The following is a 20,428-nucleotide window of genomic DNA, read 5'->3' as shown; positions in this document are numbered from 1 at the left end:
CCTTTCTGGAAACCATTGAGCTTTTTTGCCCAGACAGCCAACCTTCTGTTACCAACACCATGATTGGGCTGCGTATTGCAGAATGGAGGGAATTTAGCTAGGCTGTGTCCCCTCTACAAGCAACTCCAGTTTGTCTACCTCAGCTAGCATGGTGGGGGGAAAAGGGTAGTGGGAAAGGCTGGGATAGACTGCCACCTTTGGGTAGGGCCTAGGGGCTGTGGGAAGGCTCCATAGGGACAGGGATGGGGTGTAGAGCAGTCTGCTCTCAGGGTGGAAGGAAGGGCTGGGGGTCTGACCTGGTGAGTGTGGCTCAGCATGGCGGCTGAGGTGTCTAAGTTCAATGTAGAAGTCCTCGGGCGGGTACCTGGCCTCCAGGGCACTGATCTGGAAATGGGAGTCTAGTGAGAGGAATGACAGGGAGGAGCCATTATTCCCAAGGCCTGGATGGCAGGAGAAGGGGGTGGGAAGCAAAGGATGGGGCAAGGGGCAGGCCAGAAGGAATCAAGTTCTTCATGTAACACCCAAAGGGGCTGGGGCATCTGTCTTTTTCTCCTCCCTTCCCATTCCATTCCACCCTCTACTAGGGCAGAAGAAAGAAGCCCTTGAAAAGCGCCAGGTAGAGGATTCTTTTTCATGGTGGCAAATAAACTTTCTGCTTCCACCTGGGAATCTCTATCTGCTTCCACCTGGGAATCTCTATAGCCCATCCCTAAACTGGGCCGTAACCACGTGCTCCCTGTACACTTAACCACCATGCTCAGGACTCAACTCATTCAATTTGAGATGGGGCAGCTCCCTTCAGTACAGAGATCAGGGTGGGACTGGTGGGGAAGATGACTCAAACCACTACTGACCTAACACGTTCACATAGCTGTAGGGGGTCCAGCCTGCTGTGTCTCTGTCAAGGGACTTGTTACTGAGCTGTTTGGAGAGGAGACCCAGTTAATACCTCATGTCTCTGCTGCCCTTCCCCAAGTTGGTGCTTGGCCCAGCCTTAGTGAACCCATCCCTGAGGTAGGTGCTCCTGGGCTTCCAGGCCCTGGATGACCAGATGCTATGTTACATGACAAGCTATCATGCTGAGGCCAGTGAGAATAGAATGTGCCCAAACCAATCTCTCAGGTGCCTGTGGCATACATGGGTAGAAGCAGACATGGGGCTGTGCTGCAGGAAAGGAGGCTCTCTCAGTTCCCCATGTGTAACACAGCATCTCCAGCACAGAGGTATGGTTGCCTGCAGTGCTTGCTTGCCCCCTGGGTCATATATGAGAGTTTCATGTGACTAATGATACAATACCCTCCCTGCATTCTCTCTTAGCTGCCCTTTATGTGAGGCAGACACATACTTCAGACATGGAAACATACTCAGAGACACATAGGAGCCAGAAGCAAAGCTGGCTCTTGAACTCAGATCGTAGCTGCCTTGTCCCCTCGATGGCATCATGCCTACCCTTTGTGCAAATGATCCGCCAGGAGGGTTCTTGTCTACATAGGGCCAGTCTTGGCCCCTGTGAGGTGAGCCAAACCAGAGAGTCACCAGTTGGCCTCCTCTGCAGTAACTTAAGTCCTCTACTGAAAGAATGGCTGACTCTTAAGACAAATAATGACATGGTCTGGAACCTTTGACTCATCCCTGGCTGGTGCCTCTAGCCTGTTGCAGCTTTGATAACATGGCTGTAATCTCAAGGGCTACTTGTTGGGCAATTAAATTCTCTACTCTCGGTTCCTCAGGCTTAAAGCCATCCTGAGCCTGGAAACAAGAGTCTGGAGTAGAAGATGGCAAGCAGAGTGGCCAAAGCTATTGAATCTCTAGGCACCCTGCATGCAACCTGCCTGTTTCATAGAAAGCAGCCCAGGCCTGTGGGCTGATGACCAGTCTTCAGGGAACAAATGGGGAGGATTCTCAGCAGCAAGGAAGAGGCCTAAAATACGAAAGCTATGCTCCTGGGCCTGGGTAGATGGTACAGGAAACCAGGTATCCTGTGATTGTCACTCACTAAATAGTCCTGCCATTCTGAGAATATGTGTGTGACACATGCTTAGGTGGGTGTTAGCAAGAACCCCTCACAAACCTTATCTTTGGTGGGCTGTTGATGTCTGTCTCTCAATTCTGCCTCTTACTGGTCCACCAAGGGATGCTCCACATGCTATCTGCACACATATGTGCTAAGACATCTCTTTCTAACGTTTGTCATATTTGTGACTAAGGACATCTACCCGTCCTATGACCCAGTGCTGTGCTTGGAGCTGTCAGGGAGGACACTGGTCTATCCCCAATCCCCTTTTCAGCAAGGACACTACAGTGTTTGTGTTCACATCAGATGTGTGTATTTGATGAAATTTATGCCCCAGTTTAAGTGGCATCAAGTGGTTAATTGAATAATGAGTTACAGCCTATTGCTTTAATACATTGCAGTAATCCTTGGTGAGTATATATATTGGCATATGGTATACACAGGTGTGGGATAGGATGGCTGCATGTGCTATTACTATGTCTGGTAGGTACTAGTTAACTACACCTGAGGTACAGGTATGTTCCAATGAATGGGCAATGTGGTATGGTTTCATGGAATAGAGCTTGTCTCCATACAACATGTTCTTTCCCTGTTATGTGATTCAGAGGGTTCTCATGTCCCATGAGTCCTAGGACTGCTCTTAATGTAGAATTTCCACACAGCCTTTATGTGGGGGTGCAGTTCCTTCTTGGGCAGAGGGGAGTGCTAAATGGAGAGAATAGTGGGTGGGGGCCAGTACCTTGGTGGGGCTGTTCCTGTCCAGAGTGCTGGCCTGGCTGGTGGCAGGCCCCCCACACGCCAGTGTGTGGTAGCTGGCATTGGAAAAGCACTGGGCATGGCTGCTACTTTGAGACAAATCTGGGAAGAGAACAAGGAGCCATATTCCATCATACACCTGCCCTTGGTTGAGATACCCCCAAACTAATGCTGGGGCTATGCATTTGAGTATCCCCAGCAAAGAGGCAGCTAATCTCCCACATCCTCCAAGCTGTGTGGCATCCACTAGCACCACAGCAAGCAGGAGAGAGCCCACCAGCATTTGTTCTTACTAATGCCCACCCTCTTCACAGCTCTCAGACCAGGCTTGCTAGTATAGGGTGGCATGGTCACCTGGAAGCTGCTGAATGCTGGCTCTAATGGCTTTATGTCTTCAAGTTGCTATTTTGGGTGGATTGACTTTCTCTTGATTTCCCTTATGTTCAGACCCTAGGAATAAGTAGAGAACTCCATTCTTATTGACCCCAGCTCTTCTGAGGATTCTACAGGACTGAGAAAAGTCCAGCCCTTCCTGCTCATTGTCATAAACTTCCAAAGTTGTACGAGCCTTGGCCTTCATCAGAGGATGTTGCTTTGGTTGGCCCCAGAGTGGCTGGCTAGGAGGTCTCTGAATGCATCGTCTATACTGGGGCCAGCTCTTTCTACCCTGTTCCTGGCGTAGAGCTATCACACAGAAGGCAACACTTAGCAGGAATGGCACATGTGGTCTGGGTACTCTGAAATTAAGCAAGCTATGAGCCATTGGAAAGGCACCACTCTCAACAGGGCAGACCTAACCAAAACCAGGGCAGTTCGGGAGCTTCTGCTGGTTAGCTAAATACGAAGCACAAAGCTTTCTCTTCAAGGTACCAGCCCAGGGGAAAGCAAAGGATCTGGTGCAGTTCCATACACACCTCACTCAGTCTACCACAGGATGCCCATTTTCATGTCTACCATACATAGGCACACGGGGCTCTGGCGTATCTGCTAGAGGGAAACATCCCAAATTTGTAGACCTCTCCTATGTAAGGCACCACCTTTGTCACTATGCTTCTTGGGCACTCCTTGGGGATGGCCTGAGACCCTCCCAGGGAAAGCAAAAGTGGATAGGGTACAGCTTCTTACCAAGTGCCCTGGCTTCACAATGGGGAACCATTCTCTGGGTTGCTTAGAAAAGTTACTACTTACTATGCATGCTCCTGTAGGCCCAGCCGTGTGAGGGGGATGGGAAGTAGAGAGTGACACCCAGACCTAGCTGCTAGGAACTTGGGCTCCAGGAAGCAACACCTCTTGGGATGCCACAGATTTCAACCCCCCCTCCATTGTCTCTGGGGTAACCATCCCCAGACCCAGCCACCCATCTGCAGATATAGCCACCCATGTTGAACCAGAAAGTGGATGTTCCTGAGAAGACCACATGCTTCCTGCCAGGTTGTATGGGTGAAGAAGAGATGCCTGGGCATAGCCTGACCTGAGAGAGAGTAGTCTGTGCTGGTCATCCTCATGGCTGGGGTGTAGGAGACTCGGGGAGCCAGGTCACGGCCTTTCTCTTTCTGCCGCCTCCGTCGCCAGGCAAACAGGCCCAGCAGCAGCAGCACCAGGAACAACAGGAGAACGATGCCGGTGACAGCACCCACTGAGTGCCGCTCTGCTCCCAGAGCTGGACTGATCTTGGTGTAGGGATTCAGCTCATCCATCATGAGGGCAGCTGTGGGCAGAGGGAGGCCTGAGCCAGAGCTGGGCCTGATCCCCATGATCCCATCCTGCCTTTGCCCATCCCTCACAGTGCCTGTTTCTTCTAATGCCAGACAGTGATTGAGTCTCAGGGTTACAAGAAGAGAATGTGATTTAGGTGTGAAGCAAAATAAATGCTGACTACCCACTCAGGTCCACAGGGTTAAGGTTACTTGCTTTAGCATGGCAGGCCTACAAAAAGGGAACTAATTACTTACCCTTTCTACATGGTTGGAAAAAAATAAGTAAACTGAGTCACCAAGGTTAGGGAACGTGTCTAAGTTCACCCAAGCAGCAATTCAGTCAGGAAAAACTGGCTTCTGCTACTCTTCCTGCTCTACCAGCCATGTGACTTAGAAGGTTCATGGGGACAGCAACGCCAGCTTCCCTGGCGAGTCATGAACACCAAATGATAGACCGGCCTTGACAGCTGGTGCTCTGTTACTGCCTGTTACTGCCCTAAGACACCTCTTGATTATACATGTGTGGCTAAGTCCCTCTGACTGCCCTGGCGAGCGTCTGATCTCTAATGTGCAGCATCTAGACCTCCCCTTGGCTCTCTGCTGCTGGCTGAAGAAAGTGGGTTGTCACTTCTAGGACAGCCAATGTTGCATTTGCCTGAGCTGCATAGCTTCACATTGCAAAGTAAGTGTGTCTGATGTGGGTAACTGAGAGCCTGTTTTCTATCCCCATCTTCTAAAACCAACAATAGCTTCCCACGTCTGCAAAGCAAAAGGACTTCCCATGCACAAAGCCATCATTTACAGAGTGCTCACATGTGCCAGGCACTGTGCTGAGACCTTTCTTGAATTGACTGAATTTGATCCCGCTCAGCTGTACCATGCAATGTCACCTAGGCATAGAGCTAGAGTCAAGTTGAGCCCTTTGGACAAAGGTTAACGTCTGTTCAATTGAATGCGGAGTAAAAGACCCAGCAGAGGAAATGACCTGCCCAGAGACACCTAGCAGGGAGTGGCAGAAGTCAACTAGGCAAGTGTTGCAGTTTAGCCTGACTGGTGCCCTTTCCCAGCACTAGCCTGTGGTTCACTCTTGCCTCGTTCATGGGGGAACTACCAGAGGATTAGCAGAAATGCTATGAAGAGAGGCTCCCAACTGTGAATAAAAGGTAATGTCATAAAACTCAACTGGTCTGGTTAGAACTCTCCGAAGCCACCCATAATTGGGCCCTTCCCACCCTGTCCAGGCACCCTGCCACCTGTATGTTACCTTGGTCACACCTGATTCCTTTGAATCCCGGGCTACAGTAACAGGTACCAGTGACGTGGTCACAAGTGGCATTGTTCATGCACTCACATAGCTGCTGACACCCATATCCGAAGGTTCCAGGGGCACATCCTGTATGGCATGCAGAGTGCAAGTAGACAGTGAGACACAGCCACACTCCACCCCTCCCACTCCAGGTGGAGAAGCTCATGGCAAGAGATCATTGTGTCCCACCCACAGTGAAGCCTATTGAACTAGATTGCCCATTGTGCATAGATAGCTGGGGATGGGTAGAGTCAGTGCACACCTCTCCCTCCTGAATTCATTTAAAGAGCTGGAAAATCCTGCCTTCATCTGGCCCCTCCTTCCTATGCCCATCACACCTCAGCCCTATCTAAAGAGGAGAGAAATCCTCATAGCATGAGTGTATAGGGTTAGCCTTCAGTCTTCCCCAGAAGTTGTCCTCAAAGTCTGGAATACAGGAGCCCAGTATCCTGGATGGGGGTTGGGTATGGGGAGGATGGGGTTGAAAGAAGCAACTTTCCCAGGTTAGGGCAGCTTACTCTGTTCACAGTGGCGCCCGGAGAAGCCTGTTCGACAGGTGCATTTCCCAGTGATGTGGTCACAGCTGGCTCCATTCTGACACTGGCATATGTGCCCACAGTCCTTCCCAAAAAATGCTGAAGGGCAACCTGCAACAAGACCACAGGTCACAGTTGGTGTGGGCTCAGGGAAACTGAAGAAATGTTGCTGGGACCAGGCTGGTCTGCTGCTTCCTGTGCAGCATGGGATAAAGACGAGCGAGGCCCACAGAGACATCTGTAGCCACTGAACCTTGAGCTAAAGGGGAGGAGGGTAGGGACAAGGTTATCCATGCAACTAGGGCCTCAGCAGCAGAGGACAAGCTCTGGTCTCTGCTGTGCAGCCCTGGGATTTCTTCCCCATGGCCCAAGGGTCTGATCTGGTTGATTGCTGGGGTACCCTTATAGCCTTGCCCTTTCAAGACTTTGGATGATCCTGAGGTGTGGCTGGTCCTGGGGCCAGCCTCTTCCCTCCCTCTCTGCAAACCAGGGCTATTCGCAAAGTGGCCAGTAGGCTGCAGCATATGACTGGGAGTGTCTGGGAGGCAGGGCTTACGCTGCGTGCAGAAGAGTCCAGTCCAGCCAGGGGTGCAGTGGCAGGCCCCATCCTCGGCGCTGCAGCTCGCCCCGTTGTGGCAGCTGCATGTGTGGAAGCAGGCAGAGCCCCAGAACCCAGATGGGCAGGCTGTGGGGGTGGAGTGGGTGGGATGCAGAGGGGTAGGGCGGGACAAAGGAGCAGGAGGAAAGGAAGGGGAGGTGGGTACACATCAGAGCCAGAACACCTGGACAGACCCAGAGGGGCATCTCTTGGCCTTTGGGGACTTGATATGCTAGTCACAGAATCAGCTCTCCTCTTGGCCTCAACCCCTGGGATTGCTATGAAGACCAGACTCTGCCTATTCTGATCTTGGGTGACTTAAGGCAGCCCTACTCGAAGGGCTCCTATACCTCCATTCATAGAGGGACTCACAGGGACAGGGGTGGAGTAACACCAAGGGCTCTGACTTCTCCACAGGTGGCAGGGCCAGTCTCGTCTTTGGGTTCAGATGCTGTTTGAGATTGGAGCCTGTGGCTTTCATCAAAATGGAATTCCTCCAGGTCCAGCCATTTAACTGAGACCTCCTTACAGGTACTGACTGTGTCTCACCCATTAGACAAGGAGCTAATTAGGCCAAGGCTGGGGCCCCTTTGGGAAGGGGTTGTTACCTTGGTATCAGACTGTAGCTCCATGTTAAGGCCTAAGGTGTTCAGGACATCACTCACAGGGGGCCATCCCACAGGTGTTCCCCTTCTTCTAAGGGTGGCTATGCTAGCCTTGCCATTCACAAACACAAGCATACCGGTCTTGTTCCCTCCTCCTCCTCTATATCCTGACTGCTTCTTCTATAGGCAGATGCTAGTGGAGTATAATTCTCAGGATTCACAGCACTAATGGCAGTATTGATGCCCTTAATAACCTGCAGTAACCATATCCATGGTCAGTTCCAGTAACTCAAGTTTGATGTAGCATAAAATGGGACTTTCAGGGTCAGGGAACAGTGAGATGGCTCAGTGGATAAAGGCACTTGCCACCCAAACCTGTGGTGAACCCAAGTTTGATCCCTGAAACTCACATAAAAGCGGAAGAGAACTGGTGCTACAGGGTTGGTCTCTCACTTCCACATCCTTGCTGTGGCACTTATCATACACACAGAAACAATATAAAGAAATAAATGGGCGGATATCCTTGTCTGCGGGAGAACGAGGGACACTTGCAGGGGTGGCAGCTTACCCTGTGAGCAGTCCTTGCCAATCCACCCAGGGAAGCACTGACAGGAGCCATCGATGGGGCTGCAGGTCCCATTGTTGGCACAGGAACAGAGCTGGGCACAGTCCTGCCCGAAGTGCCCTCCGGCACACACTGTGGGCACAGGGAAGCCTGGCACCGGAGCCTTCCCAGGCTCTAAGAGCCACCACCCACACAGCCACACCCCGAGTTTCCTAGGCCACAGCCCTGACTACTCTAGGTGTGATCTGGATTGGCAGTTGCCCTTCTCCACAACAGCAGGAGGCCCTGTCCTAATTCCTTTTTACAAGGACAGGCTGAGGTCCATAGAGGGGATGCCAGTAGTCTTGGGTCTCACAGGTAGGAAGGCCTAAGGAGGAGTTGGCGTCTCTGGACACTCCGCTGAGCGTTCCTAGACGACCTCCCAGCCACCCGCTTTTCCCTGGATTATTCTTGACTAACCTCCTAGACACATGGACCACCACATACACCCTTCTCTGGACACCCCTGGCCTTTCTTCCCCATGCTTTCCTATGGCTAATGCTGTCTAAATTCCCATGACCCTCAAGTCCGGCTATGGACATCCTGCCTATAAGACTCATCTTAAGTGTCACCTCCCTTGGAACAATAAGATGGAGCAAGACTTAAGACACTGACATCTTTGTATTCTACCCTAGTGTTCTCCAGGAGCCTGCTCTTAGATCTTTTTGGGTTTCTTAGTATGTAGGTGAAACAATGTATATCATCTTCAAGCCAGTTATTAGGGATTTTTATTAGGTTTTAGGTTTTATCTAAACTTAGTCCTAGCTGCCCCATACATCTTCCATCTTCTGGGTGGCTATGTCCCTATCTGAGGCTTCAAGTAGCTTCTTCAAACTCTCCTATCACTGAGACTTGACAGTGGTTTCCAGCCAAGCCTGAGTCCTACCCCTTCTGGTATCCCCTACAATGCTTGGAGAAAGAACAGGCACTCAAGCCACTGGGGCCAAACATCACCCTTCTCCCTGTCCCCCACCCCCACCCCTACCCCTGGTCCTCTGGCCTAAGCTTTGCAAGGGCAGGAAATTCAGTCCTCATTTCCTATTGTATCTGACTGTCCACTGAACATTGCGGATGTAGGTCTTGGCAATCAAAACCTTCTAGAAGGCTCCATTACCAGATATGTATTTCTTTAATATTTATTTAATATTTATTTAATGTGTCTGTGTGCAAGTATGTGCACATGTGAGCAGGTGCCTGTGGAAGACAGACGAAGGCATCAGATCCCTTGGAAATGATGTCAGAGGCAGTTGTCAGCTGCCTGGCATGGGCCTTAGACAGTGAGCTCAGCAAGCCTTCTCCCCACTGAGCTGTCTCTCCAGTCCTCGTGGGGGTAGGTAGTGATTTCTTGGAGGAAAACAGCTTCTTTTTGTTAGGTGTCAAACCACGGATGCCATGCCCTCTGTGCCTTCACTCTGCCCCCAAGTGCCAGCCCTTCCCCAGCCTGACTGTAGGCACCTGGTAGCTCGGATACACATGTAGTCTATACTTCTGTGGACATAGCTAGTGGTTGGGACAGTTGATAAAGACAGGTGGACCAACTCTGCCTGAAGCTTTGGGTTCGGGGTCCTAGTTTTTGTTATGCATTCAGCAAACACACATGGCATTTACATGTACCAGGAACTGAGCAAAATGTTTCATAAATACTAAGTTCACTTAATCTTGATAATGTTTTCATCATTGCTCACCATCACTGAATTCCCTTGACCCATAGGGAAAGGTGGTGCTGCCTGTTCACAGTTACACAGCAAAGAAGTCCTACTGCTTTCTAGCGGAGGACATTTCAACAAAGCCCTTCACTTCACACCCCACCCCCTAGATCTGCTTCCTCATCAGGGACATGAGTCACCACTCAATGGCCTTGGTTAGTAGCTACAGGTAGGCTGGCTGGTCTGGGCTCGGGCTTCCCCTTCTAGTCCAGTCTCTGGCCTCCTGTTTGCTATTCAGGCCCCACTTCCTAAACGGCACATTGCCCTGCCCCCTCCCTGCCTCTGGGAGATGTTTTATTCTGAGGGCCCAGTTCAAGCCCCGTCATCCTAAAAGGTGGCTTCCTTGCACCCTCTCTGTTGGTTGAGCCAAAGGACTCTCCAGCTTGGTGGGGAGTAGGGTGCAGGAGCTGTGACACCAGCCTTCACCCCACAACTGCACTGCTCTCACAAGGCAGTCTTCTCTTTGAAGTCCTCCCCGCACCCCCAAGGCAGACAAATTCACCCACAGAGCTGCTAATGTGATCCGTCTAATGCATTAATTGCGAGACTTCTTAACTGAAGCAAGAGCCAGGCATGGGAAGGGGAGGCGGGGACTGGTGAAAAGAAAACATTGGGTTATATTTAATCTATGTTTAATGATTCCGGGGAAGCACTGTCCGTAATTTGTAACTCACTGGAAAGCCAGTCATTAGAAAGTGTCAGTTCAATTTTTTACAAGGTTTGAGACTTAACCAGGGCAGTTGCCATTAATAGCAAACTCCATTAGATCTATATGTGGAAAAGACTCATTAGGCCAGCGGGCAATAAATCAGACGACATGGGCTGTGAGGGCTCCTTCTTGGGCTCCATAGCTCCTAATTTAGACTGGGCCCCGGTTCTATTGACGGCCAGGTCTCCTATGTTTAATAAATAAACCCCAGCCTGTCAGGTGGTGATGAAAGGACCCTAAGAGGGCTGCAAGCAAATGAAACTGTCACATATGTTCCCCAGGGGGCCAAACTTCTCATGACCTCAACTCATCATGGAGTCAAACGTCTACTCCGGCATATTAAAAATAGCCCAGCTCAGCTGTGATGATGTAGCAAAAAAAAAAAAAAGGCTGCCCTGGAGGTAGTGAGCTCTTTGTCAAGAGAAGTGTTTAAGCACTGGCCAGGTGACTCTTGCCTTGGTTACTTTGAAGATGTCTTTAGCTCTAAGTTTACTTTATTCTCAAATCCCCTCATTCTCACTGACTGTGGTGTAAATTCTGCAGACTAGTATCCAAGCAAGGCCACATTCTAAGCTGTTATGGGATCCCTCGTTTCCCTTCCAGCAGATAGAATCTTGTTAAGTAGCCCAGGCTGGCCTGGTGCATGTAAACCTCCTATCTCAGACTCCCAAGTTCTGGGATTACATGGGTATGTACTACCATGGCTGGATCCATTTCTTTTTCTTTTTCTTTTTCTTTTTCTTTTTCTTTTTCTTTTTCTTTTTCTTTTTCTTTTTCCTTTTCCTTTTTCCCTTTCCTCTTTTCTTTCTTTCTTTCTTTCTTTCTTTCTTTCTTTCTTTCTTTCTTTCTTTCTTTCTTTCTTTCTTTCTTTCTTTCTTGCTCGCTCTCTCTCTTCCTTCCTTCCTTCCTTCCTTCCTTCCTTCCTCCTTTCTTTCTTTCTTCCTTCCTTCCTTTCTCTTTCTTTCTTTCTTTCTTTCTTTCTTTCTTTCTTTCTTTCTTTCTTTCTTAGCAGAATACTGGAGTCTGAATTCATTTATGCCACTTGCTAACTGTGAGACTACAGACGTGATCTGTGACCTCTCTGAGCCTGTCCCCTCAGCAGCATAGTGATTTTTTTTTTCTTCCTTATTCCAACAGCATAAAAAGAGAATCCCTGGACCCTTCCTTCTCTCTGCCCCTTTGCTCCCTGCTCTGGCCTCCCCATCAGTTGCAGGTACCTTGGTTGCACAAGGCTCCAGAGAATCCTGGCAGGCACTCACAGATACCACTGATGTGGTGGCAGGGCCCCCTGCTGTGCACGCAGAGGGGACAAGGCTGGGCGCAGCCATGGCCGTAGAATCCTGGTGGGCAGACTGAGGGTGTCAGAGGGGAGACGCTGGTCAGAAGCTTGTAGGAACAGCTGGCCTAGCCACCTCTCCCCCGTTCCAGTGAAGAAAGGCTTCTTGAAAATGGGGAAGTCTAGGGTCCCCACACCGGGAGGTCCATCCCCTTTGAAGAGAACTGTGGGCTGGCCCTGATTTTTTTGAGAACCTAGACATTGAACTTAGGAACAGAACAGCCAGGACAGGGGAGGAAGGACAACAGGGGAAGAAGGACAACATGGAGTGAAAAGGGGCCTGGGGTCCATAGGCCAGCCTTCCACAGGCCAGCACTACTGGCTGGGAGGGGCTCGGGGAGCAGGAAATCAGAAGCCTTACTTCTCTGACATAAGGGTCCCCGAAAGCCAGGGGCACACTCGCAGCTCCCGTCCTCCGGGGAGCAGGAACCTCCGTTCTCACAGCTGCAGGACACTGAACAGTTGGGGCCCCAGCGACCTGGAGGACACGTGCTATCACAGCGGATGCCTGTGGACCAGACACAGAGGCAGGTCAGTGGGAAGGGATGAGGGCAGGGGGGAGATGGAGGGAAAGCCAGTAGAAGTGGGGCTGGTGGGGAGGGCTTCTGACAGGAGATGATGCCCTTCCAGAGTCCTCAAAGGCAAAAAGAACTGAGCAAGCAATGACTGTCATAAAAGCAGAGAGCAGGTAACAGAAGAAGTCAGTATAGCTTGGAATCGAACACAGCACAAGGGTAGACCCATGACGTTACTTGACGGGCCTAGCAAGAGAGGAGATGGTAGCACCAGATGAGGACGGTTGTCTCCACCTTCACAGCTGAGCTGGCATCAAGAACATGTCAGGCCAGTAAGATGGCTAAAGTTACTCAGTAGGAAGGCCTAGTGACCTGAGTTCTGTCCCCGAGAGCAACATAAGAGTGGAAGGTCCAGAGTTGTCATCTGACCTCCAGAGTGGTACACGCAAGCCCCGCCCATCATACATACACACTCATTCAGCCCCCCGTATGTATATGTATGTATGCGTGTGTGGAGATATATATATATATATATATATATATATATATATATATATATACCTTTTAATTTACAAATAAATGCAAGGCCATCCTAACCATGTAGAAAGTTCAAAGCTAGCCAAAGCTACATGAGACTGAAATTTTGTAATATTCAAATATGTGTACACATATACATAATATATATTTTATATCACATATACACACATGTATAAAAGAAACTAAAAGTGCTAGCTATACCCTAAACATGCTAATAAATGAACTTCGGCATGACAAACAGCAGCCTATGGAAAAATGGATAGACTATCTCAATAAGAGAGGGAACAAGATCTACAGTCCCCCCAAGCTCAAAGAAGATTTGAGCTGAGCTGATTTCAGCTTGGAGTCTAAGTAGGAATTTTAGCCTGGGGGTGGGGTGGGGGTGTCCCTTCCAGGCAGAGCAGCTTCCAGGCTGGACCAGGCCCAGGAGACCAGCCAGTCTTTGGAAGGCAAGCTTCAGAGGCTCCAGAGGCACAGGATTAGTTTAAAAGTCGTGTCTACCTTGTTATAAGGATGGGACTGTGGGAAAGAGAAACAAAGAGGGAAGACCCAGCGAACAGTGAAGGGGAGCAGTGGGACCAATTTGGAGGAGTTGAGACTCTACAGGCTCACCTGTAGGAGCGGGAGGGAACAGGCTAAGACAGCCAGGGTGGGGAGCTGCCAGGGATGTCTTCCCTTCTTGTGCCCTAACTTGTGTCTCAGCCTTGCTGGGGTTGGGGAGGGAACAGCCAGGTGTGACTCCCAGCACCCCACAATGGCTCACAACCATCTGTAACTTGTCCCAGCTTCAGAAAGTGGAACCGAGATTCCCCATAGCAAAGTGCCTAGTGAGACTAGTCTCATGGGTGAGCTCTGTGTCTGATTGAGACTGTCTGTCTCAGTGAATAAGGTGGGAGAGAGACTGAGGATGCGGCTTCCTGACAGCACCCCAGGCACATACAGGCATCCTCCCTACATGTGCCCACATGTGTATATTACATATTCTAATCATTTTCATATCCCATTCACAGTCATTCTCTCTTCCTCTCCGGAAAGTGAAAACAAACTCAAAAGCTTGGAGGATGGGCTCTCCAGGAGCCCCTCCCCCACACACTAATGGGTTGTTACAGTGTAGAACTAATGATAGTTCTTCACACTTGAAGAACCCATACTCAAAGCCAGCACTCACAGCAGCAAGCCCTTCCCTGGAAGCCTGTCTGCCCAGGGGTCCAAACATCTGTAGCTACCTGTTACAGCTGTTTCATTCATACACCTGTCTCCTACACCCCCACCCCCACCCCCGCCAGGGATGTGAAGAAGTGGGCAGTGGTTTCCTGAAACTCATTCCCGATGACCTGGTTGCTCCCTACAGCAGAGACATCACCTAGGGCATTTTTGTAATATTAAAGATACAGGAGTTCAAAGTTATCCTTAGCTACATAGCAAGTTTGAGCCAACCTGGGCTATGGGGAGATCCTGTCTCAAAAGTACACAACTAAATGACCTACCCACTAAGTGAAAGTCTTCTCCTAAAAATGTGGCCTGCGCCTCCCCTGCTGTTGACACTAATATCCTGACACTCCTTAGCTCTAGTGCCAGAGCCAGAGCAGATAATCTCTACACTTTCCATGTGTGGTCACGGGCTGACTCTTTTCAGTGGACTTCAAGAAGCATTTTGTAAGCACCTATTATGTTCAGAGCAAGGTAAATAAGCCATGAGGGGAGCTGTCATGAGAGGGCAGAGGATATGCCCAAGCCAGATGGGGAGGTGAGCAGGGTTTTCAGGGCAGGAGTGCTCACTGTATGGGAGGTCCCGGTTCTGCCTCTCACTCTCCCTGTCTTTCCTGGCCTTGTTCTGCATGACAAATCTCCAAACCTCAGTCACCTGTCTGAGAAGCCTTCAGCACCATCTTTGGAGAAACAGGCTTTGGAAGCAGCAGAGGCCTAGCTGAGAAGCTGTCCATCTAAGCCAGAATTCTTTAAATGTTATCATTAAAGTGGGTGTCATTAAAATCAGGTCAGCCCTATCAAAATTAAAGCACATTAAGAACATTTCAAGGGCCGGGCGTGTCAGCGCACGCCTTTAATCCCAGCACTTGGGAGGCAGAGGCAGGCGAATTTCTGAGTTCAAGGCCAGCCTGGTCTACAAAGTGAGTTCCAGGACAGCCAGGGCTACACAGAGAAACCCTGTCTCGGAAAAATGAAAAACAAACAAACAAACCAAAACACAAACAAACAAAGAACATTTCAAGGCTGTATTTGACAATGTAGGGCCGGTGAGAGGCGGGGCTTTGGTCCATACTGAGGGAGAGCTGGCAGGCCAGGGGAACCTCGACCTGGCATGCTCTAAAGCTGTGGATCTCAATCTGTGGTCACCACCCCTTTGGGGTTTGAACAACCCTTTCACAGGGGTTGCTAAAGACCATGGAAAAACACAGGTATTCACACTGTAATTCCTAACGGTAGCAACATTACAGTTATGAGGTAGCAACAAAAATAATTTTATGGTTAGGGATGACCACAACATGAAGAGCTGTATCAGAGCATTAGGAAGGTTGAGAACCACTGCTGTAAAGGAATGACCCTAGCCTTCAGCTGTCAGAATGAAGGTAGGTAGAATCCTACAGAATGAAGCCAGCGGGGTCGGCCCAGCCAGTGGTCACTGACCTCTGTACTGCACTGAGAGCTTCCTGAGCCGTGGTTTATGTCACAGACCACGGTGTGCTAGGTGCTGAGCCCTTAACAGTACCCTTCACTGAAACCTCAGAGTGGTCCCAAGTTCCCTGTGAGGATTATCTGTGCTTTATGGATGGAGGCTTCAGGCCAGGCAGAGTGGAGAACTTGCAGAAGTTCACAAGCCCAGGCCTTCCAGCTGGAGCTCGGTTTTCAGTCATCTGACAGTGGGTGCAGGGATGCCTAAGGCAGATTTCTCCTAGGACTGCTATAGAAGCAGTTACTCAGTTCAGAGTCTAAGGTCAGTTCTGATGCTGCAGAGGGAGGGTCTAGGTCACCAGAATTCATAAGCGGGTGGTCCTGGGTGGGTAATGTACAAATGACCTTCAACTTGAAACCTGGCAAATAGGAAGGAGTTATTGAGCTGGGGTGTGACCCACTGGCACAACTTGCCCAGCTCCTTAAATGAAGGGAAAGGAACTTGTTGGTAAGATGGGGGGTTAACAAGAATGAGGGGAGGGCAGTGCAGAGGTGAGGAATTAGGGCAGGGAATGGTGGTGCATGCCTATAAAACCAGACCCAGCACTTAACAGCTGAGACAGGTGAAGATTCAAAGAGTTCAAGGCCAGGCCAGGATAAACAGTAAATTCCAGGCTAGACACTGCTACACAGTGAGATCTATCTTTAATAAAAATAGTTAACTTTGGCCCAGGTGCGTAGATGTTGAGAGAGAAATAGGGCAGGAAAGAGGAACTGGGCAGGCCCACATCACAGTGGGTAGAGCCTTATGGCAAGAAGTCTGGATTTTTTTTGTTGTTGTTGTTACAGTTTTTGTTTTTCAGAGACAAGGTCTCATGTAGCCCAGGTTAGCCTTAAATTTGCTATGTAGCCAAGGATGACCTTGAACTTCCTGTCTCTCCTGAGTGCTAGGATTACACGTGTGTAGTGCTGCACCTGGCCAGGACTGAGACTCTACATCACCTCCAGGAAGCCATAGAATTGAAAAGACTGGTTTGGGGGTCACCACTGGTCACCATTTGCAGAGTGGGTTCATCTGGGCAAGGCAGAAGAGAAGGCAGGAGACCTACCAGGAGATGAAGGTGGGTCTGATGAGAGATGGGCCCATGGGATCAGTGGGCTGCAGAGAAGTGGCAGGAACCCCCCTTGTGTAGCAGGATGGTTTATGGGGTAGATGTAAGGGTTGGGGTTCTGAAGCGCCATGTTCGCTACACACAGGCTGAATACCTGCCAGCACTGAAATGTGTTGCCCCGAGACCAGAACCTCAGCATAACGTGTCCTTAATAAATATCTCCTCACCAGACTGAAAGGGAGCAGATGAGGGGGAGGTGCACATTTGGGAGCAGGAAGGAAGAAAATGATAGGAGATGAACAGTCGAGAGGAAGGAGGGAAAACCCAGGGCCCGCAGTGAGTGGCAGGGCAGAGGTTACCTGTCCATCCTGCCAGGCAGCAGCAGTGGCCTGTGACAGGGTCACAGCCATCAGCATGGCTGCAGTCACAATGCTCACTGCAGTTCAGCCCAAAAGTGCCGTCCTGTGGGGAGAGGAAGGAGAGAAGAATCATACCTCGGCTCCTAGAGAGTCACACACTTCCATCAGCTCTTCAGGGATCCAGAGGCAGGCCTGGGATGCAGCCATGATGCTCTGTAACTAGGTATTAACAGGGCTATGAAGTCATAAAAACCATCTGGCCGTATTAATAGGAAGGGCATGAAGAAGGCCTGCCTCCAGGTGACATTAAATAGAGCCAATATAGCCTCCAGGTGGTCATTAAAACTGTAGGTTAAAATGCATTTTGTTGTTGACAGGCATGGTAGGGGGAGATGTTCTTGTAATCCCAGCAGTCGGGAGGCAGAGGCAGGAGGATTGCTATGAGCTCAAGACCAGCTTGGGTTACACTGTGAGATCCTAGCTACAAAACATGACATATTTTGTTAATTGTTACACATCCATCCCACACCAGGAATAAGGATGGCCTACTCTAGTCCCTGGGGAAGGAAATGGGAGCCTCATTTCATACATGCTCACGAGGTCTCAAATGCCTGTTGTGCCAATATTCTAGGATGGCTACACCCAGTCCCACTTTAAAAATGAGAAGCCGCTGGAGAAACACACTCAGGAGGCAGGATCAGGATTTCAATGCAAAGCTGATATTCAGTCTCTGCCTAGGACCCAGTGCTTGAAGAGTGGGGGTTGTTGCTGGACGGTTTGGTTCCAAACCCCGTCCCTAGCAGTGGCTAGCCTGCAACTCATCTACTACCCAGAGAGAGCATTCTGCTGGGTTGGGGAGGACAGAGAGTGTCCTGGCAGGGTGGATTAGCTGCCAGTCAGTTGCTCTGCCTATCAAAAGAGCAATAGAAAAGCACTTCTGCCTGAGTGGCCATTTTACAGATGGAAGGATCAAGGCCTACGGTGAGAAGAAGCTACACAGAGGTTGACCCTCCCTGACTCAGAGCTCTTCTCTGTTGCCCTCCAGGGAGCAGAAGGCACAAGAGATCAAGGTGGGTACTCACCGGGCAGGGCAGTTCACAGGAGTCCCCCAGCCAGCCTGGGGTGCAGGCACAGGAGCCATCAAAGGGGCTGCAGGCAGCTCCATTGGCACAGATGCAAGTCTCATTGCAGTTCAGGCCCCAGGTCCCACTGGGACAAGGCAGGGAGCAGTCCAGGCCCTGCCACCCTGGGGAGAGGGCAAAGGGTGTCACCTGGCCCTGCCCAGCATAACTCTCCACCCATTTCCCCACCCATAGGCAGCATCCCTGCCACCACAGTTGCCTCGACCTCCGTCCCTGCCTGCCACAGGTAGCCTTGGCTGTCCTGGAACTCACTCTGTAGACCAGGCTGGCCTTGAACTCAGAAATCTGCCTCCCAAGTGCTGGGATTAAAGGCTTGCACCACCACACCCGGTGGTTTACACCATTTCTGCTGCCTGTGGATGGGCCCGCTGGGACTCAGGATCAGCTCTGGAGACATGTCCTCCTAGGCCAGGAGTGGGATTTCAGCAGCTTATCTCCTTCCTGAAGCCTGTCTGCTCCTGCACCTAGGGCTGAACCCCTCCCTCCTCTGTTCCCTGAAGCAGGAGGCTACTTCTGAGGACTGAAGGACTTCCTAGCTGTTGCCTCCAGGCAGGCTTCCTGAGGGAGACCAGGCCCCAAGACAAGAATGGGGAAGGAGCCAGGTGCACCCTCTTCCCTCCCTTCATTATGTAGCCCAGGATAACCCAGAGCTACAATTTCTCCTAGTTCTGCTTTCCTAGTGCCTCCACAAAGCGTGTTTAGCTCCCACCAGGTGAGTCTCTCATCCAGGTTCAGGAAACTCTGTCTCCCCATATTGTCCCTGCAGACCATGTGGCTCACCTTCCCTCCATGCCCTCAGCAATTCCAAACCCGGAAGGATACCCTCCTATATTCCTGGTTCTGGCTGTGGCTTTCCTTGGCTGGAACCTGACTTATGCACTCTCTGACCCCGAGTGGTGGGTGGGCTTAAACAGCCCCCACTGAGGTGCTCAGCCGTTGGCACGTGTGAGCCTGGGACTAGAGCTGGAGGGAACTTACCCTCTCGGCAGGTGCAGGAGCCATCCACTGGGGAGCAGGTGCCGCCATTGCTACAGCTACATACAGATGAACAGTTGGGACCATAGGTCCCTGCAGCACAGGGGACGGCACACACCTCTCCCTGCACAAAGAAGGCCTGGGTGTGAGACGAGAGGTGTCCCCACTCTGGGTGGCTCTGTAGGTGGTGCTCCTCCTGATGTCCATGCTTCCAACCCCAGCACCTTCTCTTCTCTTTGAGACAGGGTCTCATTACGTAGCCCCAGCTTCACTCAAAGTCACAGAGATCTGCCTGCCTCTGCCCGAGAGGGAGAGGGGGGTTAAAGGTGTGCCCTATCACACCTGGCCCCTTCTGCCATATGGCAAAGGGGACTTTGTAGATGTGACAGATCATGGAGGTGTACCCGATAGCTCACAAGTCCTTAAAATCAAGTGATTTGAGAGGGTAGGTCACAGACACATATCCTAAATCCTCCACTTGGCTTGTGACTTTGAAGACAACAGAAGGGAACCCACAAACAATGAAGATGGCAGCCTATAGGCTGAGCGCTATACAGCCAGCAAGAAAACGGAGACCTTGACCCAGATTCTGTCAACTTCTGTCAACGACTCGAAGTGAACCAGCAGGAGACTGATGGTTCCCAAGAGCCCCCAGGAGGTACTACTGACTCTGAGCTGGAGGCTCTGAACTCAGAAGCTCAGGCTGTTTTAGGGAAGAGGCCCAGCCTCCACACCAGGACTCTAGGGTTAGCAGAGTCCCTAGGGAACTTGACCCTGGGAGTCCGTGTTGGGTCACAGCAAACCTGGTACCTCCTATCTGTTGATTTGTGGGGGAGTGAGGAGGTTGGGAGCGGAAAGAGTGGGTGTAGGGGATGTGACAGGGTTTCCAGTTTTACAGACTGGCCTTAAATTCGATGTGTGTAGCCAGGGATGGCCTTGAACTTCTGAGTCTTCTGCCTCCATTTCCAGCTTGCTGAGATTACAGGCCAGTGGCAGTCACATGCCACGGTTTCAACTGTTTCAATTCAAACGAGCTTGGTGCATAGAGGGACTGCCCATCCCTATCTGCTGGTGTCTCAGGGAGGAGGGATGGCGCTGACAATGGCATTTGAGCATTCTCTCTCTCTCTCTCTCTCTCTCTCACTGACAATGGCATTTGAGCATTCTCTCTCTCTCTCTCTCTCTCTCTCTCTCTCACTGACAATGGCATTTGAGCATTCTCTCTCTCTCTCTCTCTCTCTCTCTCTCTCTCTCTCTCTCTCTCTCTCTCTCTCTCTCTCTCTCTCTCTC

General features: G+C 50.6%; 1 protein-coding gene across 2 annotated transcripts in view; it reads right to left on the bottom strand.

The window, feature by feature from the left end:
- Megf11 (multiple EGF like domains 11) overlaps window positions 1-20,428 on the bottom strand; it is a 316,961-nt gene that overhangs the window by 11,064 nt on the left and 285,469 nt on the right. The window contains exons 11-23 of one of the 2 annotated variants that reach the window (XM_021171818.2): window positions 19,142-19,262; window positions 18,104-18,267; window positions 17,022-17,124; window positions 12,229-12,375; window positions 11,749-11,883; window positions 8,081-8,209; window positions 6,866-6,994; window positions 6,292-6,420; window positions 5,732-5,860; window positions 4,242-4,478; window positions 2,754-2,872; window positions 855-921; window positions 297-398 (exon numbers count right to left, since the gene is read on the bottom strand). In XM_021171818.2, coding sequence (XP_021027477.1) covers window positions 297-398; window positions 855-921; window positions 2,754-2,872; window positions 4,242-4,478; window positions 5,732-5,860; window positions 6,292-6,420; window positions 6,866-6,994; window positions 8,081-8,209; window positions 11,749-11,883; window positions 12,229-12,375; window positions 17,022-17,124; window positions 18,104-18,267; window positions 19,142-19,262 — 1,711 coding nt within the window. The remainder of the gene's footprint in view (window positions 1-296; window positions 399-854; window positions 922-2,753; window positions 2,873-4,241; window positions 4,479-5,731; window positions 5,861-6,291; window positions 6,421-6,865; window positions 6,995-8,080; window positions 8,210-11,748; window positions 11,884-12,228; window positions 12,376-17,021; window positions 17,125-18,103; window positions 18,268-19,141; window positions 19,263-20,428) is intronic. The other variant, XM_021171815.1, reaches the window with a different exon arrangement.

The sequence above is a fragment of the Mus caroli genome, chromosome 9 (genome assembly GCF_900094665.2).
Source record: "Mus caroli chromosome 9, CAROLI_EIJ_v1.1, whole genome shotgun sequence".
NCBI lineage: Eukaryota > Metazoa > Chordata > Mammalia > Rodentia > Muridae > Mus > Mus caroli.
Note: the sequence above shows the minus strand (reverse complement) of the source record. Positions and strands in the feature narration are given on the sequence as shown.